The 26,950-nt window shown below is 41.8% G+C and overlaps 1 protein-coding gene across 3 annotated transcripts in view; it reads left to right on the top strand.

The window, feature by feature from the left end:
* The window catches only part of LOC118359185 (long-chain-fatty-acid--CoA ligase ACSBG2-like), a 48,357-nt gene that overhangs the window by 17,401 nt on the left and 4,006 nt on the right, over window positions 1-26,950 (top strand). For 2 of the 3 annotated variants that reach the window (XM_035737524.2, XM_035737523.2), the window contains exons 3-11: window positions 5,135-5,247; window positions 14,846-15,114; window positions 16,333-16,421; window positions 21,426-21,546; window positions 21,664-21,744; window positions 23,391-23,540; window positions 25,346-25,522; window positions 26,072-26,253; window positions 26,596-26,838. In XM_035737524.2, the coding sequence (XP_035593417.1) occupies window positions 5,135-5,247; window positions 14,846-15,114; window positions 16,333-16,421; window positions 21,426-21,546; window positions 21,664-21,744; window positions 23,391-23,540; window positions 25,346-25,522; window positions 26,072-26,253; window positions 26,596-26,838 (1,425 nt within the window). The remainder of the gene's footprint in view (window positions 1-5,134; window positions 5,248-14,845; window positions 15,115-16,332; window positions 16,422-21,425; window positions 21,547-21,663; window positions 21,745-23,390; window positions 23,541-25,345; window positions 25,523-26,071; window positions 26,254-26,595; window positions 26,839-26,950) is intronic. The other variant, XM_035737525.2, reaches the window with a different exon arrangement.

The following is a 26,950-nucleotide window of genomic DNA, read 5'->3' as shown; positions in this document are numbered from 1 at the left end:
TAGGATGATGGGGACAATTTCAGTGAAAAACATGAGGGCAACAGTACTTGTGCAAAGTTTCAGAATGATAACTTCCTAAATGAGTCACCCAGGTGTCCCACACAAGTAGCCCAAATGTGGCCAAATTGGTGACATTATACATTTTTAATGGAATAACTATATACAAAATACCAAAATAGTATTCTAACACACCCCCTAAAAAAGAAAATTGAGAAAAAATATGAAAAATATATATATATACATTTACAAAATAACACTTTCAATATTTGGAAGACCCTCAGTCCTCTACACAATGTTGTGCTGCTGATGCCAGGTGCCATAGCAGTCTCTTTCTGCTGTAAAGCAGAGGGTCACCAAGCATGGAGTGTAGATGATGGGGGACTTAATTTTGCAAAGAACACAGCGATGCCTCCATGCTGTGCCCTTTTGGCCCTGAGGCACATCCATGCCTGCAGAAATACATTTGGGCAGATGAACACCACTTGTGCAGGATGGACACCTTGGCATTGGGGGCTCCCATTCGGAGTCGGCGTTACTGTAAAATAAAATGTTCAGTTAGAATAGTTTCACATATGAGTCCTGTATCAACAGATATAATAAACAAATATATATAGAGTACAGGGAACATAACATTGAATATAATATTATAGACCTGCTAGATCTACTGTCTATTTTATATTGACATTTCAGCTAGATCTACTGTCTTTATTATATTACAACAGACCAGCTGTATCTACTGTCTCCATTTCACTTTGGCCATTGTTGTGGGCCTGCCCTCCCCTGAAAAGCCTCATGTGGGGGTGAGGTGGGGTGGAGCGGCAGACACACGCATCTCGGCCATGCTCCCTCTAATCCACTATCTATATATACACACACAAACATGGGCTATGGGTCATAAACATACATACAAATATACCCCCACCCACAATGTATAGCAAACGTGTACTTTACACATTTCATTACATTCTTATATATTGCTACTAAAAAAAATTCAAATCACAAATAATATTTTATTATTAATTTCAAACAACGGCATTAGCATGAGAAGAACTTACCAGTCCAAAACTATGTCCTCTCCATTCAAAAAATATTCCTCCATTTGGGAATCAAAGCTCTAACAATCTGTCTCACTTTCCTGATCAATTTATTCTAAAATTGTGTGTACATCTGTATATCTCACGACTTAGATTTAGCTTTCCCTGACTTAGTCGCCATACTGATTGATATGCTGAAGATGCGTTTTACCCAAAAAAGTGCTGTGAGTAACATGCGCTCCTTCCAGTATGAATCCTCAATGGCAAATGACCCTCTTTACGCTGGAGTACTACATGGGTTGGTCTTCCAACACAACCATTACATATTGCCGTTTACCTCAGCTCATTGGCTATCTACCCAGCTAGATTTCAAGACGGTCAGTGGTCATTGGGTTAAAATAGTCAATCAACGAAACAGCTGTCATATCATTGGTGCACAATGATGTCATTACTTGTTTTCTTCAAATCGGTTTCTTTCAGTCAATACGTCCCGCGAAATGACCCATGAAGTTTGGTTGTGTTACAAACAAACCAGTTAATTGCAATGAAACCAAACATGACTGGAAAAGTCATGTGTATTTACGTCGAATGTGTCGTCAAATTGAGACGGAATTCACGACACAAGCGGTTCACAAAATGTTTCGTGTTAGGCTATAAAAATGGATTTTATCAAACAAAAGACCGACCATTCATTGTGTAACAATTAGCATTGGGATTGCAAACAGAGGAAGATCGTCAAAGGTAAACTATTTATTTTATTGCAGTTTGATTTTGTTACGCCTGTACTGGTTGAAATAGTTTTTTTTAATGGGGCTCTATCCTCAGATAATCGCATCATATTCTTTCGCAGTAAATATTTTTTTTAATCTGACAACGTAGTTGGATTAGCAAGATTTGAGGCTTTCGAAATATGGGAGAGACGTGTATTTTCATGAATGTTTGACTATTTATGTAGCGATCACCGTATGTTGTCGAATTTAATCCCGGTAACGGGTTCGGTGAGCAGAGAGGTTAATCCAGCCACAGTGTCTGATTTCAAAAATGCTTTACAGCGAAAGCTCCACAAACGATTGTTAGGTCACCACAAGTCACTGAAAAACCCAGCCATTTTTCCAGCTAAAGAGAGGAGTCACAAAATGCAGAAATAGAGAGAAAATTAATCAATAACCTTTGATCTTCATCAGATGACACTCATAGGACCTCATGTTACACAATACATGTATGTTTTGTTCAGTGAAGTTCATATTTATATCCAAAAATCTTATTTTACATTGGCGTGTTATGTTCAGTAGTTCCAAAACATGCAGTGATTTTGCAGAGAGCCACATCAATTCACAGAAATACTCATTATAAATGTTGATGAAAATTCAAGTGTTATGCATGGAACTTTAGATAAACTTCTCCCTAATGCAACCGCTGTGTCAGATTTCAAAAAAACTTTACGGGAAAAGCATCATCTGAGTACGGCGCTCAGAGCCCAAAACAGCCAAAAGAAATATCTGCCATGTTGCACAGTCAACATTAGTCAGAAATAGCATTATAAATATTCACTTACCTTTGATGATCATCAGAATGCACTCCCAGGAATCCCAGTTCCACTAATGTTTGATTTGTTCGATAAAGGTCATTTATTTTCATATACCTCCTTTTGTTAGGGCGTTTGGTAAACAAATCGAAACGCGCGTGCAAATCCAGCGGAAAGGTTGGATGAAAATTCCAAAAGGTTATATTACTGGTCGTAGAAACATATCAAACTATGTATAGAATCAATCTTTAGGATGTTTTTATCATAAATGTTATGTAATGTTCCAACTGGAGAATTCCATTGTCTGTAGAAAAGCAGTGGATCGAGAGCTACCTCATGTGAAATGCGCGTGACCTGTGCGTGACTTCTGGCAGACCTCTGACCCCTCTCATTCAGCCCCCCTTCATAGTAGAAGCATCAAAGAATGTTCTAAAGACAGTTGACATCTAGTGGAAGCCTTAGGAAGTGCAACAACCAATATCCCACTGTGTTGAGGAGGGTTGAGTTCAAAAACTAAAACCTCAGATTTCCCACTTCCTGTTTTGATTTATTCTCAGGTTTCTGCCTGCCATATGAGTTCTGTTATACTCGGACATCATTCAAACAGTTTTAGTGTTTTCTATCCAATACTAATTATATGCATATATTAGCATCTGGGACTGAGTAGGAGGCAGTTTACTCTGGGCACGCTTTTCATCCAAAAGTGAAAATGCTGCCCCCTATCACAAAGAAGTTCAAATGTTTTAAATGTAATACAATTTCAAATAAGTTAAGTGTTATGTTGGCTGACAACCGCATAGCATTACAGCAGTATGCACCTAACGTTAGTTGGCTACTAATGCATCAAACTTGCCAGGCAGTATATTAACTACCCAACGTTGATTGACTTGATTATTTACATCATTCTTAGGTGTGCGATTCAAAGGCTATACCACTTAGCTTTTTACTCTGATTTCAGAGCACACTCGCGAAGAATAACTGATGAATTTATGAACGCTCAACACCCGTTGAATATGTCCGTGTAAGTAAACATCTGCAAGAAAAAAGAGTAATTAAATTGTTGCCTGCAGCACAGTTAGTCACCAACCCTCTGGATAACATGAAAACAGCCTATCCAGCTCTGCTATGGCACGTAAAATGGTCAGTGAGGTGTTCTCATTTGTCACGCTCTGAATTTTCAAACGGACAATCTGACAATGCTCTGGATTAATGAACGCCCAGAGCACACTGGCACTCCAGATTGAATTTACGAACACACCCGAAATCGTAAAATGTTGAGCTAGTAATTTGTTAACCTCTCTAGGGTATGTGGGACGCTAGCGTCCCACCTGACCAACATCCAGTGAGATTACAGAAATACTCATTATAAAAATTCAGAAAAGATACAACTATTTTACATGTGTATAAAGATAAACTTCTTGTGAATCCAACCACGGTGTCAGATTTAAAAAATGCTTTACGCTGAAAGCATACCTTACAATTATTTGAGAACATAGCCCAGCAGACAAATCATTACAAACAGTAACCAGCCAAGTAGAAGTTACACAAGTCAGAAATGGAGATCAAATTAATCACTTACCTTTGATGATCTTCATATGATTGCACTCAAGACATTCATTTATTCAATAAATGTTCCTTTTGTTCGGTAGTCTCTTTATATCCGAAAACCTCAGTTTTGTTCTAGTTTTCTTCAGTAATCCACAGGCTCAAACGCAGTCACAACAGGCAGACAAAGAAAATCCAAATTGTATCCGTAAAGTTCATAGAAACATGTCAAACGATGTTTATATTCAATCCTCAGGTTGTTTTTAGCCTAAATTATCGACAATATTTCAACCGGACAATAACGTCGCCGATATTAAAGGTAAACAAGAAAGGCACTCTCTCAGTCGCGCGCATGAAAAAGCTCTGTGACACGGCAGGGTCACTCATTCAGACTGCTCTTACTCACTCATTTTCTAAAGACTGTTGACATCTAGTGGAAGGCATAGGAACTGCAATTTGAGTCCTAAATCAATGGATACGGTAATGGCATTGAATAGAAAACTACAACAACAAAAAATCCAACTTCCTGAGTGGATTTTTCTCAGGTTTTCACCTGCCAAATAATTTCTGTTATACTCGCAGACATTATTTTAACAGTTTTGGAAACTTTGGTGTGTTCTATCCAAATCTACTCATTATATGCATATCTTAGCTTCTGAGCCTGAGTAGAAGGCAGTTTAATTTGGGCACGCTTTTCATCCAAAATTCCAAATGCTGCCCCCTACACTAGAGAAGTTAAACAAACTTGAGGTTGCATAGCAACAGCATCAACTTCTGGTAGACAGGCAAAGCTCTATTACGCTTAACTGAAAGGATACCATTCGTTTCCAGTATACTAAAATGAACTAATAATATGTGGTATACAGTCTGTTAGTGTAGGTATTCGAGCACAGTGTAGGTATTCGAGCACAGCTAGATTCTTTATCTTCTGACACTGAAAAGCTTCCTCCATCTTTAGACATGACAGTGTAATACAGTAGGACAGGACCGGGAATCCACTTAACATTATTTATAACTTCTTTCCCCTCAGTGAGTCATCAGAGGAGTCAGCCGGTGAGCGGGAAGAGGTGATTGGGGCCAACACTGAGCTCACCAACAAACTCACAGACATCCTTACTGAACAGCCCACACACACAGAGACTGGTGAGCGCATATATATTAATTACACACATTTACATGGCAAACATCACAAGGAGAACATTTTAGAAAGTGCACAAATAAATGTAGGAAACTGGCTTACAACTGTTAGCGCCTACACAAACTGGTTCACACACACTCTTGTACATTGATTTTGAGGTTGACCAAATGAATTGTCCCCTTTTTTGAATTTTGAGGAAATGGGCCAAAGGGAAGTGGGGTCCCAAACTTCCCTTTCCTGTTTCTGGCCAAGAACATTCAGTCATCAACATTCCTAATGCCCTAAGTATGAAGCCTAACACCAGGCCACATGTTCCTACGCTTCTCTGTTGCTATTTCAGTTTTATACTTCTTTGAAAGGCTTCAAAATATTGGCAGGGATTATCTATAGTTTGTCTTGTCATGGTGACCTTTCAATTGTTTTTATTAAAACCTCTTATGGCTGGGGGGCAGTATTGAGTAGCTTGGATAAGGTGCCTGGAGTAAACTGCCTGCTACTCAGGCCCAGAAGCGAAGATATGCATATTATTAGTAGATTTGGATAGAAAACACTGAAGTTTCTAAAACTGTTTGAATGATGTCTGTGGGTATAACAGAACTCATATGGCAGGCAGGCAAAAACCTGAGAAAAAATCCAACCAGGAAGTGGGAAATCTGAGGTTTGTAGTTTTTCAACTCATTGCCTATCGAATATATAGTGTCTATGGGGTCATAATGCACTTCCTAAGGCTTCCACTAGATGTCAACAGTAATTTAGAACCTTGTTTAAGGTGTCTACTATGAAGGAGGAGGGAATGAGAGCTCTTTCAATCAGGTGTCCGCCATGAGCTGATCATTTGCGATCCCGTGAGAGGTAGCTGCGTTCCTTTTAATTTCTAAAGACAAAGGAATTCTTCGGTTGGAACATTATTGAAGATTTATGTTAAAAACATCCTAAAGATTGATTCTATACATTCGTATGACATGTTTCTACGGACTGTAATGGAACCTTTTGACTTTTCGTCTGGACCTAGTGACCTAATGCTTTGTAGGTTAGCAGTAAAACCTTGAAATCAGCCCTTGCCTTAAGTGTAGGGAGGCTAGCACTGGAGTAATATGATCACATTTTTTGGTTCTAGTCAGGATTCTAGCATCCGTATTTAGCAGTAACTGAAGTTTATTTAGTGCTTTATCCGGGTAGCCGGAAAGTAGAGCATTGCAGTAGTCTAACCTAAAGTAACAAAAGCATGGATAAATTTTTCTGCATTTTTGGACAGTTTCTGATTTTTGCAATGTTGCGTAGATGGAAAAAAGCTGTCCTTGAAACAGTCTAGATATGTTCGTCAAAAGAGAGATCAGTGTCCAGAGTAAAGCCGAGGTCCTTCTATTTTATTTGAGACGACTGTACAACCATCAAGATTAATTGTCAGATTCAACAGAAGATCTTTGTTTCTTGGGACCTAGAACAAGCATCTCTGTTTTGTCCAAGTTTAAAAGTAGAAAGTTTGCAGCCATCCACTTCCTTATGTCTGAAACACAAGCTTCTAGCGAGATAAATTTTGGGGCATCACCATGTTTCATTGAAATGTACAGCTGTGTGTCATCTGCGTAGCAGTGAAAGTTAACATTATGTTTTCGAATGACATCCCCAAGAGGTAAAATATATAGTGAAAACAATAGTGGTCCTAAAACGGAACCTTGAGGAACACCGAAATTTACAGTTAATTTGTCAGAGGACAAACCATTCACAGAGACAAACTGATATCTTTCCGACAGATAAGATCTAAACCGGGCCAGAACTTATCAGTGTAGACCAATTTGGGTTTCCAATTTCTCCAAAAGAATGTGGTGATGGATGGTATCAAAAGCACTAAGGCCTAGGAGCACGAGGACAGATGCAGAGCCCCGGTCTGATGCCATTAAAAGGTAATTTACCACCTTCACAAGTGCAGTGTCAGTGCTATGATGGGGTCTAAAACCAGACTGAAGCATTTCGTATACATTGTTTGTCTTCAGGAAGGCAGTGAGTTGCTGCGCAACAGCTTTTTCTAAAAGTTTTGAGAGGAATGGAAGATTCAATATTTTTTTTTATTATATTTTCTGGGTCAAGGTTTGGCTTTTTCAAGAGGCTTTATTACTGCCACTTTCAGTGAGTTTGGTACACATCCGGTGGATAGAGAGCCTTTTAGAGAGCCTATGTTCAACATAGGAGGGCCAAGCACAGGAAGCAGCTCTTTCAGTAGTTTAGTTGTAATAGGGTCCAGTATGCAGCTTGAAGGTTTAGAGGCCATGATTATCTTCATCATTGTGTCAAGAGATATAGTACTTAAACACTTGAGTGTCTCTCTTGATCCTAGGTCCTGGCAGAGTTTTGCAGACTCAAGACAACTGAGCTTTGGAGGAATATGCAGATTTAAAGAGGAGTCTGTAATTTGCTTTCTAATAATCATGATCTTTTCCTCAAAGAAGTTCATGAATTTATTACTGCTGAAGTGAAAGCCATCCTCACTTGGGGAAAGCTGCTTTTTAGTTAGCTTTGTGACAGTATCAAAAATAAATGTTGATTGTTCTTATTTTCCTCAATTAAGTTGGAAGAATAGGATGATCGAGCAGCAGTGAGGGCTCTTCGATACTGCACGGTACGGTCTTTCCAAGCTAGTCGGAAGACTTCCAGTTTGGTGTGGTGCCATTTCCGTTACAATTTTCTGGAAGCTCGGGTATTTTCTATTTACCAGGGAGCTAGTTTCTTATGATAAATGTTTTTAGGGGTGCAACTGCATCTAGGGTATTGCGCAAGGTTAAATTGATTTCCTCAGTTAGGTGGTTAATGATTTTTGTCCTCTGACGTCCTTTGGTAGGCAGAGGGAGTCTGGAAGGGCATCAAGGAATCTTTGTGTTGTCTGTGAATTTATAGCACAACTAGTGAATATTTATAGTGCTATTTCTGACTTCTGTTGACTCCACAACATGGCAGGTATCTGTATGGCTTGTTTTTGTGTTTGAGCGCTGTACTCAGATTATTGCATGGTGTGCTTTTTTCCGTAAAGCTTTTTTGAAATCTGACACACCGGTTGCATTAACTTCTTATGGGAACCCCTCGACAACATTCCGCTGAAAAAGCAGAGAGCGAAATTCAAAAATATATTTTTTGAAATATGCAACTTTCATACATTCACAAGTGCAATACACCAAATTAAAGCTTAACTTCTTGTTGATCTACCCATCGTGTCCGATTTTTAAAAAGACTACAGTGAAAGTACACCATATGATTGTTAGGTCAGTGTCTAGTCAAAAAAACACACACAGCCATATTCCAGCCAAAGAGAGGAGTCACAAAAAGCAGAAATAGAGAAAATTAATCACTCACCTTTGATCTTCATCAGATGGTGCTCATAGGACTTCATGTTACACAATACATGTGTGTTTTTGTTCGATAAAGTTCATATTTATATCCAAAAATCTGTTTACATTGGCGCTTTATGGTCAGTAATGTTGTGCCTCGAAAACATCAAGCAAATTTTTCAGAGAGCCACATCAATTTACAGAAATACTTATAATAAACATTAAAAGACAACTATTATGCACAGAATTATAGATATACTTCTCCTTAATGCAACCACTGTCAGATTTCAAAAAAGATTTACGGAAAAAGCAAACCATGCAATAATCTGAGTACCGCGCTCAGACATAAACAAGCCATGCAGATACCCGCCATGTTGTGGAGTCAGAAATAGCGTTATAAATATTCACTTAACTTTGACGATCTTCATCAGAATGCACTCCCAGGAATCCCAGTCCCAGAATACATTTTTGTTTTGTTCGATAAAGTCCATTTGTCCAAATACCTCCTTTTGTTAGCCAGTTTGGTAAACAAATCCAAACTCACGAGGCACGGGCAAGTCCAGGCGAAGGTTCAGACAGTTCAGAAAATGATATTACAGTTCGTAGAAACATGTCAAACGATGTATAGAATCAATCTTTAGGATGTTTTTAACAAATCTTCAATAATGTTCCAACCAGAGAATTCCTTTGTCTTTAGAATTGCAATGGCACGCATGTTGCTCTAACGTGTGCGCGCGTGATCAGCTCATGGCATTCTGGCAGGCCTCTGGTTGATTCAGCTCTCATTCGCCCCCAATTCACAGTAGAAGCCTCGAACAACAGTTCTAAAGACTGTTGACATCTAGTGGAAGCCATAGGAAGTGCAATATGACAACCATAGACATTGTATATTCGATAGGCAATGAGTTGAAAAACTACAAACCTCAGATTTCCCACTTCCTGGTTGGATTTTTCTCAGGTTTTTGCCTGCCTGCCATATGAGTTCTGTTATACTCCCAGACATCATTCAAACAGTTTTAGAAACTAAAGTGTTTTCTATCCAAATCTACTAATAATATGCATATGTTCGCTTCTGGGCCTGAGTTAGCAGGCAGTTTACACCTTATTCATCCAAGCTACTCAATACTGCTCCCCAGCCATAAGGGGTTTTAATAAAAAACAATTGAAAGGTCATCATGACAAGACTGGAACTATAGATAATCCCTGCCAATATTTTGAAGCCTTTCAAAGAAGTATAAAACTGAAATAGCAACAGAGAAGCTTAGGATCATGTGGCCTGGTGTTAGGCTGACCATAGAGCACTGTGTTGTCTACGGTCAACAGCACAAAGCTGTGGGTGCAACCTTCTTGGAGTTCAGTGGGGACTGTTTATGACCAAATACTTCTTTAGTCAATAGCCACACATGGCCATGGCACCAGCCTCAGCCAAATCCTCATGGTACTGCACTTCAGGTAGAGGAAGACCCACTGATTTAAGAGCAACAGTGTTTACTGACCAACTGACACATCTCAACACTTTGAAATGTGAATGTATTTATTCATTTGAAATTTGTGAATATCTTCAGGATGGGGTTTTCTAAATGCCAGAGTACACCTAATAAATATAGTTTCCATATCTTCGCTTCTGGGCCTGAGTAGCAGGCAGTTTACCCCGGCACGCTTTTCATCCGAACGTAAAAATGCTGCCCCCTATCCCAAACAGGTTAAGGCGAAGTGGATCTATAATTCCATGTAGAACACTTGTATCTTTTATCAATGTTTATTATGAGTATTTCTTTAAATTGATGTGGCTCTCTGCAAAATCACCACATGTTTTGGAACTACTGAACATAACACGCCAATGTAAAATGCGATTTTTGGATATAAATATGAACTTTATAGAACAAAACACATGTATTGTGTAACATGAAGTCCTATGGGTGTCAACTGATGAAGATCATCAACGTTTAGTGATTAATTTTCTCCCTGCTTTTTGTGACTCCTCTAATTGACTGGAAAATGGCTTTGTTTTTTTCTGTGACCTAACATAATCATTTGGCGTGCTTTCATCGTAAAGCCTTTTTGAAATCGGACACTGGTGGGATTAACAAGTTTATCTTTAAAATGGTGTAAAATACTTGTATGTTTGAGGAATTTCAATAATGAGATTTCTGTTTGTATTTGGCGCCCTGCACTTTCACTGGCTGTTGTCATATCGATCCCTGTAGTGGGATTTCAGCCGTAAGACTTAAGACCAAAACGCTAATAGTAGTAGGTGAGTTATAGCTTAGTCTCTCTATAGTTTGTCTCTGGTTAACCTAGCGTAGCAGGCTTAAAATAATTACTTTATGCAATGCAGTGTTTCATATATGTGGACACTCCTTCAAATGAGTTCGTTTCAGCTATTTCAGCCACACCCGTTGCTGACAGTTGCTTAAAATCGATGACACAGCCTTGCAATCGCCATAGACAAACGTTGGCAGTAGAATGGCCCCTACCGAAGAGCTCCGACTTTCAACGTGGCACAGTCATAGGATGCCACCTTTCCGATTGCCGAGTGCTGAAGCGCGTAGCGAGGAAAAATCATCTGTCCTCTGCAACACTCACTACTGATTTCCAAACTGCCTCTGGAATTAACGTCAGTACAATAACTCTTCGTCAGGAGCTTCATGAAATGGGTCTACATGGCCGAGCAGCCGCACACAAGCCTAAGATCACCATGCGCAATGCCAAGTGTCGGCTGGAGTGTGTAAAGTTCGCTGCTATTGGACCCTGGAGCAGTGGAAACGCGTTCTCTGGCGTTATAAATCCTGCTTCACCATCTGGCAGTCCAACAGACGAATCTGGGTTTGGTGGATGCCAGGAGAACGTTACTTGCCCAAATACATAGTGCCAACTGTAAAGTTTGGTGGAGGAGCAATAATGGTCTGGGGATGTTTTTCATGGTTTGGGCTAGGTCACTTGTTTCTAGTGAAGGGAAATTAACGCTATAGCATACAATGATATTCTAGACAATTCTTCCAACTTATTGGCAACAGTTTTGGGAAGGCCTTTTCCTGTTTCAGCATGACAAGGTGAGGTCCGTACAGAAATGGTTTGTCAAGATCGGAGTGGAAGAACTTGACTGGCCTGCACAGAGCCCTGACCTCAACCCCATCGAACACCTTTGGGATAAATTGGACCGCCGACTGCGTGCAAGGCCTAATCACCCAACATCAGTGCCCAACCTCATGAATGGAAGCAAATGCCTGCCGCTATGTTCAAACATCTAGTGGAAAGCCTTCCCAGAAGAGTGCAGGCTTTAGCAGCAAATGGGGGACCAACGCCATATTAATGTCCAATGATTTTGGAATGAGATGTATTTTGGCCATGTAATGTATACTGACAAAAATATAAATGCAACCATTTTAAAGATTTTAGAGTTCATATAAGGAAATCAGTCAATTGAAATAAATTAATTAGGCCCTAATCAATGGATTTCCCATGACTGGGAATACAGATATGCATGTGTTGGTCACAGATACCGTAAAAAAAAATGTAGGGTTGTGGCTCAGAACCAGTTAGTATCTGGTGTGACCACCATTTGCATCACGGGGTGGCAGGGTAGCCTAGTGGTTAGCGCGTTGGACTAGTAACGAAAGGTTGCAAGTTCAAATCCCCGAGCTGACAGGGTTCAAATCTGTCGTTCTGCCCCTGAACAGGCAGTTAACCCACTGTTCCATAATTCCTAGGCCGTCATTGAAAATAAGAATTTGTTCTTAACTAACTTGCCTAGTTAAATAAAGGTAAAGGCTCTTCACATAGAGTTGATCAGGCTGTTGATTGTGACCTGTGGTGTGTTGTCCCACTCTTCAATGGCTGTGCAAAGTTGCTGGATGTTGGCGGGAACTAGAACACTACCATTCAAAAGTGAGGTCACTTAGAAATGTCCTTGTTTTCCATGAAAACATACATGAAATTAGTTGCAAAATGAATAGGAAATATAGTCAAGACATTGACAAGATAATGATTTTTTAATTGAAATAATTGTCCTTCAAACTTTGCTTTTGTCAAAGAATCCTCCATTTGCAGACCTTTTGCATTCTAGTTGTCAACTTGTTGAGGTAATCTGAAGAGATTTCACCCCATGCTTCCTGAAGCACCTCCCACAAGTTGGATTGACTTGATGGGCACTTCTTACGTACCATAGGGTTGAGAGCCGGTGACTGTGCTGGCCACTCCATTATAGACCGAATACCAGCTGACTACTTCTTCCCTAAATAGTTATTGTGTAGTTTGTAGCTGTGCTTTGGGTTGTTGTCCTGTTGTAGGAGGAAATTGGCTCCAATTAAGCACCATCCACAGGGTATGGCGTTGCAAAATGGAGTGATAGCCTTCTTTCAAGATCCCTTTTACCCTGTACAAATCTCCCACTTTACCACCACCAAAGCACCCCCAGACCAACACATTGCCTCCACCATGCTTGACGGATGGCGTCAAGCACTCCTCCATCTTCATTTTTAAAAATCCGTCTCACGAATGTTCTTCTTTGATCTGAACACCTCAAACTTAGATTTGCCTGTCCATAACACTTTTTGTCTTCCTCTGGCCAGCGTCTGTGTTCTTTTTCCCATCTCAATCTTGTATTTTTGTAGGCCAGTCTGAGATATTGCTTTTTCTTTGCAACTCTTTTTATTGTCCCCAGCACGAGGTGTACATGTGTAAGGATCATGCTGTTTGGAGCTTCTTGAGATGCCACACCTGTCATGTGGATGGATTATCTTGCCAAAGGAGAAGTGATCACTAAAAGGGATGTAAAGAAATTTGTTCACAAAATTTTAGAAATAAGCTTGTGAGTATGGAACATTTCTGGGATTTATTTCAGCTCATGAAACATTGGACCAACACTTAACAAAAATATGAACAAAACATGTAAAGTGTAGATCCCCTACAAGAAGAGAACTGTCAATGTTCTCTTCTGCAATGTTCAACCAATCCAGTAAATGTGGAGGAGGATTTGAGATGGCGCGTCATCTTGTTAATATCCAAAAGCGGAAGTCGCATGACGAGGCCATTTCTCCTGAAAACCGGAATATCCGTTGAGGACTCTGCAGAGGCTCGGGTTTCTGGCTAATGGGCCCCCATTTAAAAAATAACCGGCTATAATAATATTTTTTTTTTACAGAATTAACTATTGAACAGGACCATTTAACTAGCTCTGAGAGGTTCACAGTTCAGTCTCCTGCCCTGTTAGTCCCTACTAGTGGGAGCTCTCATTGTGGGCTGCCAATGCGGCTATTGGGATCCCCTGTCTGGCCCTCCCTTGTTTTGTCTGGTGTTTTGTGTGTGTGTGTGTGTGTGTGTGTTTGTTTACTGGCAGAAACTGGGGGCCAGGCCAGGGTCAGCACAACCCACTGCCTCTGGCTCTCCACCAACACTGCAGCAGTCCTCGTGTTCCCTCCACCAACAGTGGAGGGAACACGAGGACAAACGGCTACTGGGATTTAAGACCAGAAGTCAGAGCAGCCTCCCTCATATCCCTAAAGCTAATTTCTGTGATTGTCTGTGTAAGCAGCAGGCACGCCATTCAAAGTGATTGGTTGGACTTCCTCATAGGGTTTGGGAGCCGTTTGACAGATTGATTTGCCTGCGTGTGCAGACTGGGCATTTATGCCCATCACCAATGTTCTCTCTAAGCTGCGAGTGCTCACAAAACGTGTACATTTTCTAGCAATCTTTGAAAAGTGATTCAGGTGAACAGCTTTTGTCTTAAAATGGGGCAGTGTTTTATTTTGGGAAAGGCTTGACTAAGCTAAGCTGCCAATTGCAGGGGGTAGCACATTTTTTTTGTCTGCATCTTGGTAATAATGCATTTTATTTTGTAAAGTAGTTTCTTGCATCCAACACAATACATTTTCTGTCACCACCGTATCTGAGTGGCTAAACAGGTTCACGTCGAGCCCTGCATTTTTTTGAATGCCTACATTATGATCAAATAGCCACGGTAGCCTACTTTGCCACTGTTAAAATTAACTTAGTCGGTACAGCCTGTTCACTGTAAACATGTGCCAGAAGTTGCACAGAATTTTCACATCTAAAGTTTGCATTCAGCAGACCTGAAATTTGCTCAGTGTCGGAAGAAATTGGATGGATCATTGCCCATCAACATAACTAAACTGTCCGGAAAGGGAAATGTCCCTCTTTTCTGAGGTGCAATCAAACGTGAGTCTAGACAATGCTCTCAAATCAAACACGCCTTTCATTCGCCTTCTCAGTTGATTTTCTTTGGTTAAAAAAAACTAAACCCCTCTCCTCTCTCCGTCAGTGAGTGCCCAGCGACCAGATTCCCTGTCCCTGGCGATGGCTGAGCCAGAGCGGTGGACGTCCAGGGGTGACGGGGAGGTAAATCTGCGGATGGGGGAGTCGGGCTTTGCAGCTGAGCCCCCAGTCACTGTAGACCAGATGTTTAAAACTGCAGTGGAGAGGTTTGGCAGCTACACCGCCCTGGGCTGGAAGGAGGGAGAACAGATGAAGACCATGAACTACCAGGAGTACTACCAGGCTTGCCGCACCGCTGCCAAGAGTTTCCTCAAGGTGAGACTAAACACACAGACCAACTGTACATAACTGACACTTTACTGCATTACTGCTGTAAATGTGGATGTCAGAACAAAGTTGCAATAGACTACGGTAAGATAATGGTAGGAGTTGAGGGTTCCACACCGATAAGAGCTGTAAAGTATTATTATAAAACATTTTATTTCATTTTATTTTATTAACATTTTATTAAGTGTCTCCTAGATTTCCAGTCACAATAAAGGCTTATAAACATCAGTTCCTAAAGTGAATCAAAGTATGAGAACAAGTTATTTTGGCAAGGCAACAATGTATCCTCAAACTAAATATGAAGCCAAAGCAAGAGAACCACTTTGGAGGATGTGGGCCCTTTTAGGAGGCTTTTGATAACTTCCTCTCTCACTGATCATAGTCCACTATCCTAACTTCAGATCAGTGTGTGTTTTAACCTCGTGGTGATTGCGTCACTGTCACCAGCATGCGTAGGGTGAGATGAAATGTGGGAGGTAGAGGCAGTGTGCTGCTGGGGGCAACATCTAGATGCAGGCCACACGAGTGGGGCGATATGGACAAAAATCCATAACGATAAATTACCTGAATTAATGAGGTAAAGATTAATAGAACGATATGTTTATTATGTGCCCTACCATATATATATTTTTTATTATCCTTTAAACTACTACTAGTTTGTTAATGGGACAATTGATGGCTGCAAACATCAATCACCTATTTTATTTCAAAATTCACATTTCTCTAGTATAGGCTACTTATCGTGGTGAACGATATCAGCGAAATGCCTGCGATAAGTGATCGGTATGGTCGGTGTCGATAATTTTTGGTTTATCGTCCCAGCCCATGTTACTTATTGTGAAACTCCACATTATACACAAGTGAGGATTAGGACTGGCTCAGGCCCAGGGGAAGCCACACATACCCACATCTGAACCTGACTGCCTCCTACTTGGAGGGGGAGAGTCGTGCTACTCTGCATTGCCACGTAGGCAAGCAGCTGTACATTTCTTGTGTAAGTATCACGATGGTGTATTTTATTACTACTCCTGTTATAAAATACCCTCTGTAGTCTTTATTTGGCTTTGCTTCACCTTCCCCATTATCTGAACTCTTATCCATAGAAAAATGAATATTAACAGGTATTGTATCTGTTATGTTCCTCTTTAAGTGGCAATTTGAGATCTATGTGTAGGTCTTTTTCTCATGCTGTGTTTGTGTCCACAGCTTGGCTTGGAGCGCTACCATGGGGTTGGCATTCTGGGCTTCAACTCTGCTGAGTGGTTCATCTCTGACATTGCTGCCATTATGGCTGGGTGAGTCTCTACACTTCTGTTCACTAGGGGGTCTGACACGCTCCCTGTCATGTTAGGGTGTGATGTACAGAATGTTCCCTTCTCACTGATCTACTGTAGCCCAGTCTATTTTGTGTAGCTAAGTGACTTATGTGACTATAGCCAAAGACCTGAGATCAAAATCAAATCCAATGTTCTTCATCACATGCTTCGTAAACATGTATGGACTATCGGTGAAATGCTTACTTACGGGACCTTCCCAATGATACAAAGAGAAAGAAAATAGAGAAATATTTAAAACGCTTAATAGTAGTGTGTATATACAGTTGAAGTCGGAAGTTTACATACACTTAGGTTGGTGTCATTAACTCCTTTAACAACCACTCCACAAATTTCTTGTCCTAACCGACTTGCCAAAACTATAGTTTGGGAACATCTACTTTGTGCATGACACAAGTACTTTTTCCAACAATTGTTTATTCAATTATAAGTTAAATAATCTATCACAATTCCAGTGGGTCAGAAGTTAACATACTCTAAATTGACTTCCTTCAAACAGCATGGAAAATTCCAGGAAATTATGTCACGGCTTTAGAAGCTTCTGATAGGCTAATTGACATCATTTGAGTCATTTGGAGGTGTACCTGTGGATGTATTTCAAGGCCTACCTTTAAACTCAGTGCCTCTTTGCTTGACATCATGGGAAAATCAAAAGAAATCAGCCAAGACCTCAGAAAAAATAAATTGTAGACCTCCATGTCTACTTATTCATTAGGAGCAATTTCCAAACTCTTGAAGGTACCACGTTTATCTGTACAAACGATAGTACGCAAGTATAAGCACCATGGGACCACACAGCCGTCATACCGCTCAGGAAGGAGACGCGTTCTGTCTCCTAGAGATGAACGTACTTTGGTGCGAAAAGTGCATATCAATCCCAGAACAGCAGCAAAGGACCTTGTGAAGATGCTGGAGGAAACAGGTACAAAAGTATCTATATCCACAGTAAAACGAGTCTTATATCGACATAACCTGAAAGGTCGCTCAGCAAGGAAGAAGCCACTGCTCCAAAACTTCCATAACTAAAGCCAGACTATCGTTTGGAACTGCACATGGGGACGAAGATTGTACTTTTGGAGAAATGTCCTCTGGTCTGCTGAAACAAAAATAGTACTATTTGGCCATAATGACCATCGTTATGTTTGAAGGAAAAGGGGGAGGCTTGCAAGCCTAAGGACACCATCCCAACCGTGAAGCATGGGGGTGGCAGCATCATGTTGTGGGGGTGCTTTGCTGCAGGAGGGACTGGTGCACTTTACAAAATAGATGGCATCATAAGGTGGGAAAATGATGTGGATATATTGAAGCAACATCTCAAGACAGGAAGTTAAAGCTTGGTCGCAAATGGGTCTTCCAAATGGACAATGACCCCAAGCATACTTCCAAACATCACACCTGCGCGACAAGTACAGGCTGATTGTCCTCGCAGTGGCAGACCATGTGTAACACCTGCACAGGATCGGTACATCCGAACATCGCACCTGCGGGACAGGTACAGGATGGCAACAACTGCCCGAGGAACGCACAATCCCTCCATCAGTGCTCAGACTGTCCGCAATAGGCTGAGAGAGGCTGGATTGAGGGCTTGTTGTAAGGCAGGTCCTCACCAGACATCGCCTATGGACACAAACTCACCGTTGCTGGACCAGAAAGTGCTCTTTGACGAGTCGCGGTTTTGTCTCACCAGGGTTGATGGTCGGATTTGCGTTTATCGTCGAAGGAATGAGCGTACATCGAGGCCTGTACTCTGGAGGGGGATTGATTTGGAGGTGGAGGGTCCATCATGGTCTGGGGTGGTGTCACAGCATCATCGGACTGAGCTTGTTGTCATTGCATGCAATCTTACCGCTGTGCGTTACAGGGAAGACATACTCCCTCATGTGGTACTGTTCCTGCAGGCTCAGACCTGTTGGATCTAGGGCCATTCCCCCCCAGAAATGTCTGGGAACTTGCAGGTGCCTTGATGGAAGAGTGGGGTAACATCTCACAGCAAGAACTGGCAAATCTGGTGCAGTCCATGAGGAGGAGATGCACTGCAGTACTTTATGCAGCTGGTGGCCACACCAGATACTGACTTTTGATTTTGACCCCACCTCCCTTTGTTCAGTGACACATTATTCCATTTATGTTAGTCACATGTCTGTGGAACTTGTTCGGTTTGTCTCAGTTGTTGCATCTTATGTTCATACAAATATTTATACACATGTTAAGTTTGCTGAAAGTAAACGCAGTTGACAGTGAGAGGACGTTTCTTTTTTGAAGAGTTTATAACCAGCATCGAGCTGTAGGCCTAAGAGCGCGTCCCATTTAGTCTTAATGCAGTTAACTTAGGCCTATGATTGATACAGTAGCATATATAAATAATTTTCGTTTTAAATTGAATAATTAGTCTAAACAATAAATAAACGGCAATTCACAAATTAATGCAACTGATTTTAGTCTGCTGTAATAAAGGCTTTTTCTTTCGTTAGAACAGACACTCAAGTATGTTTATTTAGTGTGTACATTGTTCCAAGTGGTCAGAAAAAATATTGTAATTGAACAGCAACTGTTTGGCACACCATAATAGTCACGCAACGCTTGCTCCTTTTTCTTGACCTCCATAGTTTTCCACAACTAAGTCAAATGTCTTCCACAGATCTGACTTCCCCTTTCCCTCCTGAGAAACCAGCAAACATTTGCCTGTTTTGCGCTTCTTTTTGACATCAAAAGTGCACTGAGATGCATTTTGCTGTTACTGTGTTCGTAATTTGTTATAACTAATTTATTTATGTGATTATTATACGTGTAGGGGTTGAGGGAATAGGGAATGTTTTTCCTAAACAAATTAGGGATTTTTTAAATCAAAAATATTTTTAAGTCAAAAACTATGTAAATGGCTGACATGCTTCAGCACGGACAGCGCAATAAACACTTGCTGTGGTGCCTTTTCACTGCAGCTGGGAACTGTACTGAACAACAAAAATATAAACGCAACATGCAACAATTTCTTAGATTTTACTTGTTACAGTTCATATAAGGAAATCAGTCAATTGAAATAAATGAATTAGGCCCTAATCGATCATTTCACATGACTGGGAATACAGATATGCATCTGTTGGTCACATACCTTTAAAAAAAAAAATTGGGACTCACGATGGGCCTCAGGATCTCATCAGGGTATCTCTGTGCATTCAAATTGCCATAGATAAAATGCAATTGTGTTCATGGTCCCGTAGCTTATGCCTTCCCATACCATATCCCCACCGCCACCGTTGACATCAGCAAACCGCTTGCCCACACAACGCCATACAAGTCATCTGTGGTTGTGAGGCCGGTTGGACATACTGCCAAATTCTCTAAAATGACAGGGGCGGATTATGGTAGAGAAATTAACATTACATTTCCTGGCAACAGCTCTGGTGGACAGTCAGCATGCCAATTGCGTGCTGCCTCAACTTGAGACATCTGTGGCATTGTGTTGACAAAACGGCAGATTTTCGTGGCCTTTATTTTTCTCCGCCGATGGTACACTTGTGTAATGATTATGCTGTTTAATCAGCTTCTTGATATGCCACACCAGTCATGTGGATGGATTATTTTGGTTAAGAAGAAATGCTCACTAACAAGGATTTAAACAAATTTGTGCACAACATTTTAGAGAAGGAACTTTTATTTCAGATTATGAAACATGGGACCAATACTTGTTGCGTTTTTGTTCAGTGTAGTTCTGCACAATGGTGTGGTGGGCTTAATATACCAGAATTGGAGGATAATGTATCATCGTTTAAATCTCCAGTTTGGGAACATTTTTGCTTATTGGTAGATTACAACGACAATGGTCAGTTGTGGATTTTTTTATTTATCCTTTATTTAACTTGGCAAGTCTGTTAAGAACAAATTCTTATTTACAATGACAGCCAAACCCGGACGACACTGGGCCAATTGTGCACTGCCCTATGGGACTCCCAATCACGGCCGGATCTGATACAGCCTGGATTCGAACCAGGGACTGTAATGACACCTCAGTGCCTTAGACCGCTGCGATAAATGTTGCCGCACTCAATGAGAATAATGCAGCTGCCAACGCCTCATATGTTTACACATTTACGGCAACATCAACCCAGTATACCGGCGCAAGACTGAAACGCATGTTACTAACTTCCCTCTTGCACCCATTTCAGCAAATATTCAGAAGTTTCCAATGAATTGTCCAATGCACCCTGTTGCGCTTACTTAACCGTGATGGCCCATCACATAACCTCAGAATTGGATATGTCCCGTGTGACACACACCGCCTTTTGAGAGTCACACGTATGCATTTGGCACTGAAGAAGGCAGTGTCATGGTGCCATCGTAACCAAGTGGGAAGTTAGACATACGACTGTGAAAAATCCACTTGAACGGCCCTCAAAGTGGGGAAACTAGTCTATCATCTTGAGCACCCACTTCTCTCACATGGTGACCTCTGTCACCTACTAAGGAAATGGCCCCTCTAACAGATTTTTTGGCAGTTAAACGCAACGTTTTGAACACTATAATTTGTTTACAAGCATGATGGCTGTACTTTTAGTTTACGGTTGGCACTGCTTGTTGGAAATTAGCTCCTCTGCATTTCTCGACGAGTTCAAATCCCATGAATGCATTCAACTGGTATTTACGACGTCACAACTAGTAAATTCCCACCTCCCATATAGTTACAAACGTAGCATCAGAGTCGTGACAATCCGGTAAACAGACAATGCAAGGTACATTGTGAATGGAATTTTACTTCTCTTTTTTAATGCAATATATATACCAAACCACAGGTTTGGTGAACCGTAACACACCTAGTAGAGACTGTTCTTGGATTGTTCTTTCATGATGAGCATAACTTTATGAAATGCATACTTACCTAGCAGAGTTGCCAAACCTGTCTGTGGGAAAGGAATCTTGAGTTTTATGGACCATGAATCAATATGACTCACTGTTGTCTTGTGTTGCCAGTGGGTTTGCAGTGGGTATCTACACCACCAACTCCCCAGAGGCGTGCCAGTACTTAGCAGAGAACTGCAAGGCCAACATTATCGTGGTGGAGAACCACAAACAGCTACAGAAGATCCTACAGGTAAGCACAGAGGATGGAGAGCTTTAGATTAGCTTAGATTCATCAATACATCAGGGATACCTTCATCCTTTTTTTAACCTTAATCAGTTTATCAGTTTATTCCTCTTTTTCCTTCAGGTTCAGGACAAGCTGCCACACATGAAAGCCATTATCCAGTACAAAGATGCACTTAAAGAGAAGAGACCAAACCTCTACACGGTATGCGTGTCAAACTATTTCAATTTTCGATTTCATTCGAACATTAGAAGTTGGATCAATGCCTTCTGTGTTCATAACGCACTACAGTTCCTGCTGGTTTGTTTCCCCCCCACTGTATTCTGACTAGAGGTCGACCGATTAATCGGAATGGCCGATTTTAATTAGGGCTGATTTCAAGTTTTCATAACAATCGGAAATCGGTATTTTTGGGCACCTTTTTTTGAATTATTTTTTTAAATACCTTTTATTTAACTAGGCAAGTCAGTTAAGAACACATTCTTATTTTCAATGACGGCCTAGGAACGGTGGGTTAACTGCCTTGGAGGCAGAACGACAGATTTTCATCTTGTCAGCTCGGGGGATTCAATCTTGCAACCTTACAGTTAACTAGTCCAACGCAATAATAACCTGCCTCTCTCTCGTTGCACTCCAAGGAGTTACGCGAATTCAGTAAATCAAGGTAAGTTGCTAGCTCGCATTAAATTTAGCTTATAAAAAACAATCAATCATAATCACTAGTTAACTACACATGCTTGATGAGATTACTAGATATTATCTATAATATCTAGCGTGTCCTGCATATAATCTGACTGCGCATACAAGTATCTAAGTATCTGACTGAGCGGTGGTAGGCAGAAGCAGGCGCGTAAACATTCATTTAAACAGCACTTTCGTGCGTTTTGCCAGCAGCTCTTCATTGTGCGTCAAGTATTGCGCTGTTTTATGACTTCAAGCCTATCAACTCCTGAGATGAGGCTGGTGTAACCGAAGTGAAATGGCTAGCTAGTTAGCGCACGCTAATAGCATTTCAAACGTCACTCGCTCTGAGCCTTCCAGTAGTTGTTCACCTTGCTCTGCATTGGTAACGCTGCTTCGATGGTGGCTGTTGTCGTTGTGTTGCTGGTTCGAGCCCAGGGAGGAGCGAGGAGAGGGACGGAAGCTATACTGTTACACTGGCAATACTAAAGTGCCTATAAGAACATCTAATAGTCAAAGGTATATGAAATACAAATGGTATAGAGGGAAATAGTCCTATAATAAATACAACCTAAAACTTCTTACCTGGGAATATTGAAGACTCATGTTAAAAGGAACCGCCAGCTTTCATATGTTCTCATGTTCTGAGCAAGGAACTTAAGGGTAGCCTAGTGGTTAGGGTGTTGGACTAGTAACCGGAAGGTTGCAAGTTCATATCCCCAAGCTGACAAGGTACAAATCTGTCGTTCTGCCCCTGAACAGGCAGTTAACCCACTGTTCCTAGGCCGTCATTGAAAATAAGAATTTGTTCTTAACTGACTTGCCTAGTTAAAGGTCAAATAAAAAATAAAAATGTTAGCTTTCTTACATGGCACATATTGCACTTTTACTTCTTATTTTACTTCCTTCTCCAACACTTTGTTTTTGCATTATTTAAACCAAATTGAACATGTTTCATTATTTACTTGAGACTAAATTGATTTAATTGGTGTATTATATTAAGTTAAAATAAGTGTTCATTCAGTATTGTTGTAATTTTCATTATTACAAATACATTTTTAAAAATCGCCCGATTTATTCAGTATCGGCTTTTTTGGTCCTCCAATTATCGGTGTCAAAATCATAATCGGTCGACCTCTAATCCTGACTATCTTGTATTCTCTACACAGTGGGCAGAGTTTATGGAGCTGGGCCGTGATGAGTCCAACACTCAGCTGGATGACATCATCGCTACCCAGAAACCCAACCAGTGCTGCACACTTATCTACACATCAGGGACCACGGGGCAGCCCAAAGGAGTGATGCTCAGCCATGACAATGTGAGTGACACCCACCAGTAACATTAGACTGCCAGGCAGTGAAGGTGGGCAACAGCACCTCTGCTACGCTGATCCTCAACACAGGGCCCCACAAGGGTACGTGCTTAGCCCCCTCCTATACTCCCTGTTCCTCCATGACTGAGTGGCCACGCGCATCTCCAACTCAACCATCAAGTTTGCAAACAACACAAGTGTAGGCCTGATTACCAACAAATACGGGACTGCCTACAGGGAGGTGGTGAGGGCCCTGGCGGAGTGGTGCCAGGAAAATAACCTCAACGTCAACAAAATGAAGGAGCTGATTGTAGACTTCAGGAAACAGCTGAAGGAACACTCCCCCATCTGCATCGACTGGGCCGCAATGGCGAGGGCAAAAAGATTAAAGTTCCTCGGTGGCACATTACTGACAGCCTGAAATGGTCCACAGTGTTAGTTTTACCTTTATTTTTGTACCCCTTTTTCTCCCCAATTTCAAGGTATCCAATTGGTAGTTAGTCTTGTCTCATCGCTGCAACTCCCGTACGGACTCGGGAGAGGCGAAGGTCGAGAGCCGTGCGTCCTCCGAAACACAACCCAAGCCGCACTGCTTCTTGACACAATGCCCACTTAACTCCTGCGACGGTGTCGGCGTGCATTGCGCCCGGCCCGCCACAGGAGTCGCTAGTGCGCGATGGGACAAGGACATCCCTGCCGGCCAGGCCCTCCCCTAACCCAGACGATATTGGGCCGATTGTGCGCCGCTCCATGGGTCTCCAGGTCACGGACAGCTGTGACAGAGCCTGGACTCGAACCCAGAATCTCTAGTGGCACAGCTAGCCTTAGACCACTGCACCACTCGGGAGGCCCCATACAGTGTGGTGAATGTGCAACAGTGCCTCTTCAACCACAGGAGGCTGAAAATATTCTACAGATGTACCATTGAGAGCATCCTGTCGGGCTGTTTCACCGCCTGGTACGGCATCTGCACCATCCGCAACTGCTGGGCTTTCCAGATGGTGGCACAGTCAGCATCACCGGGGCGCACTGCCTGCCCTCAAGGACATCTACAGCACCCGGTGTCACAGGAAAGCCAGTAAGATCATCAAGGACCTTAGCCACGGCCTCTTCACCCCGCTACCATCTAGAAGACGGTACAGGTGCCAAGAAACTGAAAAATGCCTTCGCTCTCCAGGCCATCAGACTGTTAGTCACCACTAGCCGGCCTCCGCCCAGGAGCCTGCCCGGAATTTTAGTCACTGTTATTCGCTGGCTACCACCCAGTTACTCTAACCTGCACCTTAGACTGCTGCCCTATGTAAATAGTCATTGACCGCTGGTCACTTCAATAATGTTTATACAGTTTTACCCACTTAATATGTATATACTGTGTTCTAGTCATGGTTCATCTTATACAACTACTGCTGTACACATTTTCTATTCATATACGGTCCATAATATCAATACACCCCATCATATATTTTTATATTTCAGACTCTGACATTGCTTATTCTAATATTTCTAATTGCTTTAGATTTTTTTTGATTTGCATGTATTTTGTATTGTTAGGTGTTACAGCACCATTGGAGCTAGGAATATAAGCATTTAGTTACACCCACGATAACATCTTCAAAATATGTGTACGTGACCAATAATATGGCTGCACATTAGGTTCCATTGTAAAGATCTATGAGAATGATGCACTATCAGTGTCGTGATGTAAACGTGTAAAAATGTAGCCTCCTATCTATTCAAGTCCACCTTTGCTCCGAGTTTACTTGTAAATGACCGGTGTTTTAATGACTCTCTCTCTCGCTCGCTCTTTGTAGCTGACATGGACAGCGTTCGCCGTAGGCCGCCATGTCCAGCTGACAGAAGCCACCAAGTCTCAGGAGATAGTTGTCAGCTACCTGCCTCTCAGCCATATCGCTGCTCAGATGGTGGACATCTGGGTCACCATGAAGGTTGGAGGGGCAACCTATTTCGCCCAGCCAGATGCACTGAAGGTGATGGTCTATTCTTATTTAGACGAGGACCTTTTCCACATTCTCCATGTGACTGAAAAGATTGTTCTGCAGTCTGTTACTCTCACTTGTCCTCCCCTTAATTTTAGATTAAACCTAGTGTATAATCCAGTTAAGGGAGGCAGTTTAAGTTGAATTGATTTCCAAGGGGGAAACCTACTCACACAAGACAACTCTTTGTTTTGCAATTGATCAGTTCATTAGTGCAGTGTTTCCCAACTCTGGTCCTCAAGTAACCCCAAAAGCACACCTTTTTGATGTTGCCCTGGACAAAAACACCTGATTCAACTTGTCAAGCGTTTGATGATTAGTTGACATGTCGAAACACTGCGTTAGTGTATCTGTGAAAAGGTTATTCTTAAAATAAGTGTCAGCTTTACTAAATGCACTACGTTGCAAATGCTTTTGAACAGTTGTCCTCAGGAGCTGAACTGTCTTAATGTGCTAGTGTCTGTATTACACTGCTCACACACATGCTTTGTGATTACCAACCCCTTCGGTGTGTGTGCCTCCCTTCCTGTCTGTTCTCAGGGCTCCCTGGTCAACACGTTGAGAGAGGTGCGTCCCACAGCCTTTATGGGCGTACCACGCGTCTGGGAGAAAATGCAGGAGAAGATGAAGTCCGTCGGGGCCAAGTCGTCTACTGTGCGCAGGAAGGTGGCAGTCTGGGCCAAAGGAGTGGGGCTGAAGACTAACCTCAGCAAGATGAATCAGTATGTATACCAGTATGAACCAGTATGTATACCAGTATGAACCAGTATGTATACCAGTATGAACCGGTATGTAGCCTATTGAATAGGGTGAGGGGGATCTGTGTTCTAATTTACCTGTTGCACCACCTGTGGTTCTGACTTCTTAGTGATTTGATTTGATTTTGTTAAGGCCAATACAACTCACAAACATGACAGAACAGGATGAGAAGTTCTCATGCCCACGCACAGTATAATAATACTAGCACAGTATGTACAGTAGTGAACTACAGCCTGAGGTATAAAGATATAGTAAAGATGTTCTGATGTTGTATTAAACTCCTGCTTCCCCTCCTGCCTGCTCAGGAATGGAGCTATGGCAAGGATGCCTGTCAACTACCGCCTAGCCAAGAAGCTGGTGTTCAGAAAGGTCCGTAAAGCCCTGGGTCTGGACCGCTGCACCAAGTGTTACACAGGTGCCGCGCCCATCACCAAGGATACCCTGGAGTTCTTCCTCAGCCTAGACATCCCAGTGTACGAGCTGTACGGAATGAGTGAGAGCACTGGACCTCACACCATCTCTCTGCCCAATGCATTCCGCCTCACCAGGTATCTTACAGCAGATACTCTCCACACTCCCCTGAACATACAATGCCTGACATTACATATTTCCATGCTAACTCAATACAAATTAATTAATTTCATAGGACCAAGCTCATGC

Source organism: Oncorhynchus keta, chromosome 26 (assembly GCF_023373465.1).
Source record: "Oncorhynchus keta strain PuntledgeMale-10-30-2019 chromosome 26, Oket_V2, whole genome shotgun sequence".
NCBI lineage: Eukaryota > Metazoa > Chordata > Actinopteri > Salmoniformes > Salmonidae > Oncorhynchus > Oncorhynchus keta.
This window is presented reverse-complemented; position numbering and strand designations above follow the sequence as displayed.